This window comes from Penaeus chinensis, chromosome 3 (assembly GCF_019202785.1).
Source record: "Penaeus chinensis breed Huanghai No. 1 chromosome 3, ASM1920278v2, whole genome shotgun sequence".
NCBI classification, from domain to species: Eukaryota; Metazoa; Arthropoda; class Malacostraca; order Decapoda; family Penaeidae; genus Penaeus; species Penaeus chinensis.
The window spans coordinates 17617711-17625210 of record NC_061821.1 but is presented as its reverse complement, the minus strand read 5'-3'; the positions used below and the strand labels follow the sequence as shown (position 1 = coordinate 17625210).

General features: G+C 42.7%; 1 protein-coding gene across 1 annotated transcript; it reads left to right on the top strand.

The window, feature by feature from the left end:
- Window positions 1-604: 604 nt before the first annotated feature.
- LOC125040636 lies at window positions 605-5355 on the top strand. Its single transcript, XM_047635299.1, has 4 exons — window positions 605-1470; window positions 1569-1733; window positions 1935-2754; window positions 5290-5355. The coding sequence occupies exons 1-4, from the start codon at window positions 605-607 to the stop codon at window positions 5353-5355; spliced, it is 1917 nt and encodes a 638-aa protein (XP_047491255.1).
- Window positions 5356-7500: the final 2145 nt, after the last annotated feature.

The following is a 7500-nucleotide window of genomic DNA, read 5'->3' as shown; positions in this document are numbered from 1 at the left end:
GGTGACGAGCTCCTGGAGGTTGAGTGTGTGTGTGTGACAGTTAATGAGAGTGAAAGTGACCTCACACAGACCGGACATGGATGCCAAACACGGAAATTAACGTTCATTTTACACAAATGCAATAAACTAGCTATAGAAGTAATACAAAATTATTTCAAGTACTACATTGAATTTAACATTTAATGATATGCAACAGAATGACGCACTAATGAATAGTGACCTGAAAATAATTCGCGGCCTCACGCTAGCAAATCTTCTCGGGGAACAATCTGCCTAGGTATTGTCAACTGAACTTGCAGACTTCATTGACGGGGGGTGGGGGGGTGGGGGCTATATCCCAAGAATGCCGTATTTCATAAAGCTAAACGAGCTGAGAAAATTTATAAATAACCCACTCTAGCTGCGAATCTGTGATGGGCGCTCATGCAATGCCCGACGGGTATTTACATGAATCACAAATCGATGGGATTTACCCAAACATGGCAGTGACGTCTAAAGTGTGAGCAGGGTGTGATTAATAAGCGAATCACGATTCTAGATTAAGCCCTAGTCCTACATTATTTAATGGATGTAACAGTGAGTTAGTGTCTACGCGCCAACTCTTATGGCCTCCTCTGACACAAAAGATGAGTTTTATGAAAATCTCAGTGCCACCCTTCTGAAAGTTCCTCTAAAAGACCAAGTTATTCTACTTGGCGATTTCAATGCCCGTGTTGGTAGTGACTACGAGGCTTGGCCTTCTTGTTTAGGCAAACTCAATGTTGGCAAAGTTAATCAAAATGGTCAGAGACTTCTTGAATTTTGCACGCGTCTCAATCTTTGCGTTGCTAACTCATTCTTTCAGACTAAACCTCAGAATAAAGTTTCTTGGAGACATCCACGCAGCAAGCCTTGGCATCAGCTTGATCTTGTGCTTGTTTGTAGATCAAACCTCAATTCCATCAGAGTTGTTCGTTCTTATCACAGTGCTGACTGTGATACTGATAATTTGCTTGTTTGTTGCAAAGTTAAGCTCTCTGCAAAAAAGATGTTCTTTTCTAAGGCTAAGGGAATGCCTCGTCTGAACACTGCAAACATGCAGGATCCTGTGCTTGTGTCACAATTTACAAACCTTTTTGAAAAGGAATATTCAATCATAGAGTCAGATCCAGCTGAAAAGCGATGGCAGTCTTTGAAATCTGCAATGCACAGCTGTGCACTTGCAACCTTTGGTAGAAAAAAACCCAAGTCTTCTGACTGGTTTGAGACAAAGTCTAAGATACTTAATCCTGTTATTGTGAAAAAAAGGCAAATGCAGTTCGAGTACAACAAGCACCCCAGTAGAGAAAATCTGTACAAGCTCCGGCAAACCAGAAATGAGGCCAAGCAGATGGTCAGGCGTTGCGCCAATGACTACTGGATGGAGCTGAGGCAGCGCATTGAAAATGCCTCTGCTACAGGCAATATCAGAGCCATGTATGAGGGCATTAAGTCTGCAACAGGGCCTACTCAGATCAAATCTGCCCCCTTGAAATCCTCCTCTGGAGAACTTATCGCTGGAAAGAGCATTATTCTGTCCTATACCCTAGGCAGAGCACTGTTTCTGAGTCCGCACTTGCTGCGATGGAGCAACTTAGTGTTTTACATGAGCGTGATGAGATACCTACAATCTCTGAGCTGAGTAAAGCTATTGACCAGCTTGCCCCTGGTAAAGCTCCAGGAAGTGATGAGATACCTCCTGATTTAATCAAACAGTGTCAGACAGTCCTCCTTAAACCTATTTATGATCTTCTTTGTTGTTGCTGGGCAGAAGGTGAGGTGCCACAGGACATGAGAGATAATAAGATAGTTACTCTCTACAAGAATAAAGGTGAACGGAGTGACTGCAAGAATTACAGGGGCATATCTCTCCTTAGTATAGTGGGCTAGGTATATGCAAGAGTTCTTCTTGTCAGGTTACAAAAGCTTGCTGAGCGTGTCTATCCTGAATCTCAGTGTAGTTTCAGGGCAGGCCGATCAATTATTGACATGATCTTTGCATTGAGACAGCTTCAGGAGAAATGCAGGGAGCAAAATATGCCATTATTTCTTGCTTTTGTCGATCTGACTAAAGCGTTTGACACAGTTAGTCGTGAGGGACTGTATTTGGCGCTTTCTAAAATTGGCTGCCCTCCAAAGCTCCTTTGTCTAGTTAGATCCTTCCACCAGAACATGAAAGGGACAGTGCAGTTTGATGGTAATTTGTCTGAGCCTTTTGACATACGCAACGGCGTGAAGCAAGGTTGCGTCCTCGCCCCAACCCTCTTTGGGATCTTTTTCTCAATGCTCCTTAAACACGCTTTTGGTGATGTGAAAGAGGGTATCTTCCTTAGGACTCGGTCCGATGGGCGGCTTTTCAACCTTGCTAGACTCAGAGCAAAAAACAAAGTAAGAGAGGCTATGATCAGAGACATGCTATTTGCTGATGATGCTGGCATTGCCACTCACACAGAAGAGGAGCTCCAACTTTTGATGGACCGCCTCTCCATAGCTTGTAAAGAATTTGGCCTGATCATTAGCCTCCCAAAGACCAAAATTCTGTCTCAGTGCTCATCCATTAAGCCTTCAATCCAAATTGACAACTATGAGCTAGGTGTCGTTGAGGATTTTACGTACCTAGGCTCTAGCATCTCTGAATCTCTTCCATTAGACTCAGAGATTAACAAGAGGATAGGCAAAGCTGCAGGTACCCTGTCAAAGCTAACTGACAGAGTGTGGGAGAACTCCTCATTGAAAGTCAGCACAAAAATGTCAGTCTACAGTGCATGTATATTAAGCACTTTGCTCTATGGCAGCGAGACTTGGACATCCTATGCTAGACAAGAAGAGCGTCTTCAGATATTCCATCTTAGAAACCAGCGTTTCATCCTTGGCATCAAGTGGGAAGAAAGGAAGACAAATGTTGCGGTGCTTGAAATAGCTGGCCTTCCTTCCATTTACACACTGCTTAGGCAGCGTCGACTGAGATGGCTGGGTCATGTCCACAGAATGAATGATGTCAGAATCCCTAAAGACTTGCTCTGTGGAGAGCTTGTGGAAGGGGAGAGAGTCAGAGGGCGCCCCCTACTCAGGTATAGAGATGTCTGCAAGAGGGATATGAAAGCCCTGGACATTGACGTGGCATCTTGGGAGACAATTGCCGCTAACAGGGATGCTTGGAAGCTAACCCTGAAACGTCAGCTTCCTAAAGGGGAAAGTAGATGGAAGGCATATGTCGCTGAAAAACGTGCAAGAAGAATGGCAAAAGCAGGCGAGCATCTGCAACTACCTTCCGCCTTCATTTGTCCAAACTGCGGCAGAGATTGCAAGGCTCGCATTGGCCTTCTCAGCCACAGCAAGAAATGTTCCCACTAAGCTTGTTCTTTCTGTTAATTCTATGCTGCTTCTACATATGTTATCTCCGTGCAAACATTGTTTTATCTTTATTTTTATAACTTTGTACGCCGCGCACTCTGCGTACTGCCATTCCACAGCTCTGTTTCGGCAGTGGTAGGCAAGTTTTTTTTTTTTAAGTTTTTAAATATGAGGAAAAATGTTTATTTTCTTTATATTTTTGTTTTAACTATGTCGAGCGTTACCCATAGTCAGGCATGACTTCAGGGGGCCTACTACTACTACTAACAGTGAGTCACACCGGCTCAAAAGTTGCCGAACGAAATAACATCGGAGCGCGGATCTATTAGGCATATACGCAACCCCAGGTACTCTGACACTATGATAAGAGATCCCTGGCGCTAAATAAAAATGTAAATAATTCGCGTTACAAGCTCCGCTTTAGCGCCGATAGAACGTGTCACCAATGAACATGTAACGGATGCTACGCGTTATCCTATAATGTAACAATCTAGAAAACAATATACAGGAAATGCCAGCTGTTCTCACAGCTAATTCAGCGTTTTAATCACTCAAAGTGAAAGCAAGGTCAGATCACCCAACTGTCCCAAGCGGGTTTGACTATTGACTTATCACTCCGAGGTCAGGTCAAGACGGGAAATGGTCAGTGAGAAAAGAAATAATGATATGATGTTCATGAAAACAGTAAAATCATGAACGCGCTAAATTCGTTGCAATTGCAACAATATACTCTCTAATCACGAGAAAAATTAAACAAATACGTAATAAATGAACGATATTCATATTGTCTGAACCCATACCGTGATCACACAGTAATGTGATTTGAGATCAGAAGAATGGAGAGCGTGCCATTTGCTCTCCATGTATATATCGATAGAAAGTTAGATTGCTAGATAGACAGGTAGGTAGATAGAAATAGATAAACACATACATGAATAATACACACACACACACACACACGCGCGCGCATATATATATATATATATATATATATATATATATATATATATATATATATATATGTGTGTGTGTGTGTTTGTGTGTGTGTGTGTGTGTGTGTGTGTGTGTGTGTGTGTGTGTGTGTGTGTGTGTGTGTGTGTGTGTGTGTGTGTGTGTGTGTGTGTGTGTGTAAATATATATTCACATAAATATATACATACATATGTGTATACATATATATATATATATATATATATATATATATATATATATATATATGAACGCACAAACACACACACACACACACACACACATATATACACATATATATATGCATATATGTACACATTTATGAATATATACATATATATATACACATACGTATATTTATTTATCTATCTATCTATCTATCTATATATATACATACATATATACAAATATATAAATATTTACATATATATACATATAGATAAATATTTACATATATATACATATATATACATATATATATAGATATACATATATACACATATATATATAAATATACATATATATACATATATATAAATATACATATATATAAATATTTACATATATATACATATAGATGTATATATATATACATATATGTGTGTATATATATACACATTTACATATATATACACATATGTACATATATACATATAGCTATATCATCATCATCAAGAAGCCAACGCCGACGGGGGCGTATGGCCGTATCCACCCTTCGCTTCCAGCCACGAGGGTCCCTTATGGCGAGTCTCCAGGCAGGCCCTCTAACTCCTCGTGTCTGGTCTCGTCGAGCTGCCCAAGCCATGACCTCCTAGGTCATCCCATGGGCCTCCTTCACGCAGTATTGTCTCACAGGGGAGACAACCTTTTGGGCAGGGTCATGCATAGGGAAACGAGCTAGGTGCCCATATAGCCTGAGTTGCCAATCACAGATTATGCAATTAACAGTTCTCATGCCAGTCTCACAGTCAGTTGGAAACATGGTCCTACGAACTGTACCCCATGATCCAGTGAAGAGTTGTTACAAAAGGCATCAAGATGAGACTCCAAGGCAGTAGACAGTGTCCAGGTTTGGGTCCCATAGAGTAAAACTGACAGTATCAAGTACTTGAAGACATGTAGCTTGGTCCTTCTGCATAGGTACCATCTCCAATTGTCCTTGTTGATTGAGTTCATAGCTCCTGCTGCCAGACTATTCCAAATGTCTATTGACTTCTTGGTCTGACAGCCCATAGACATGGACTATGTTACCAAGGTATGCAAAGCTTTCTGTGACTTCTATGCCCTCCCCGCAAACATGGATTGAATGAACAGGTTCCCCTAACAGGCACCCAAAGTCTTGAATCTTGGTCTTCATCCAGAAGACCACTAGGCCCAAGGGCTTCACCTTATTGCTAAATGCATCGAGAACCGCCACCAGAGACTCAAATAGGATAGCAACATCATTGGGGAAGTCAAGGCCAGAGACAATGATATTGCCCAGTGTTGCTCCACACTGGCTTTGGATAGTAATATCCAGTCCATGCAGATGTTGAAAAGCGTTGGTGCAAGGACACAGCCTAGCCTGACTCCTGAATTAACAGGGAAGAAGTTTGACAGGCCCCCCACCACACCTTACAGCACTTTCAGTACCTGTATATAGGCTTGCTATTAGGCCAATAGTCCGTGTTCGAATTCCTATAAGTCTCAAAATCTCCCATAGCGATTCTCGATGCACCGAGTCAAACACCTTCTTGAGGTCTATGTAAGCTGCAAGCAACTCACAACAGCGCTTCACAATTACAATTACCACTATTATATGGTTTACTGTGGACTTACCAGGAGTGAATCCAGACTGCTCTAGTCTCTAGTGCCTTAGTAGGTGGTTTTGAATAGCCACAGTAATTGAGAGAGGGATGACCACCCCCCTCAACAGGTTAGGAGGAATGGAACCAGACTGCCAGAATGCAGAGAAGACTCTATTCTGCAGGCTGCAAGCTATGTGCAATAGTTTCACCTGCGGCCTTAAGCAGTTCAGCAGGGATATCACATATGACTGCTGCTTTCCCACTCTTCAGCTTAGAAATCGCCATCTTAACCTCAGATAGAGTAGGAGGTTCCTCACTGATGGGTGACACAGGTATTGTGATACCACTTGCATCCAAGCTAACTGTTGGAGGGTCTACCTGGTACACCTGCTCAAAATACTCAGCCCAACATTTACAAACCCTAACATGATCTGAGATGATCTGGCCATCCACTGTGTGGACTGCACTCATCTGTGGGGAGGGCATAGAGTTAAGCTTTCTCAGGAATCCTGCACTGCAACGCATGCTCCACACTTGAAGGACTCCCACAGACCAACTGGGTATGTCAGGTTTTCAAGTTCTCCTATCTCAGTCTCTCCAAATGAAACACCCTTGAGTGGTCACTGGAGGGATGAGGAGTTTTGAAGTAGGGTAACCACTACCAGCATATGATCTGGGCCACAGAACTCTGCACTCCAGTAAACCCTGCAATTCTGAAGGCTCCTCTGAGTGCTAACAAGAATGTGGTCAATCTCTTTGGCCACAATATCTGTATTGCTATATCATGTCCAGCAATGCAGGTTGAAGTGCTGATACCAGGAGCCAGAAATCCTCATTCACTGGGACCTAGCAAAGTCCCAGAGAAGGAAGCTGTTCTCACTGTTGGGATCCCGAGCCATGGGGGCTGACAGACATCTTGTAGTGAACTCGATCACAGCCTGATACCACATTGAAGTCACAGGGGACAATTGTCTGCCACAGATGTGAGTTTGGCATAGAAGACTTCTTTCACATTAAGTTTACTAACATCGGTGCTAGGGTACACAATAATAAAATACATGAATCCAAAAGTATGCGTCAGTCTTAATGCCATAATAAGCTCACCAACTGGTGTTACCTCTACTACCGAAGGTTGAAGATGGCTGGAGATGGCCATGGCTACTCCTTGGAGGTGATGACCATCGCCACAGCCCAACCAGTAGTAGGTGTACCCATCCATATTGATCATGCTGATGCTAGGTCTTCTCACCTTTGAAAGGACAGGCACCTCAACTCCCAACCACTGCAATTCCCTCAATAGCAGAGGTAACCACTCGTTCTGCCGCAAGGACCAGTTGTTCCAACCCCCTACCCGGATAGCTCGCTGGGTAGG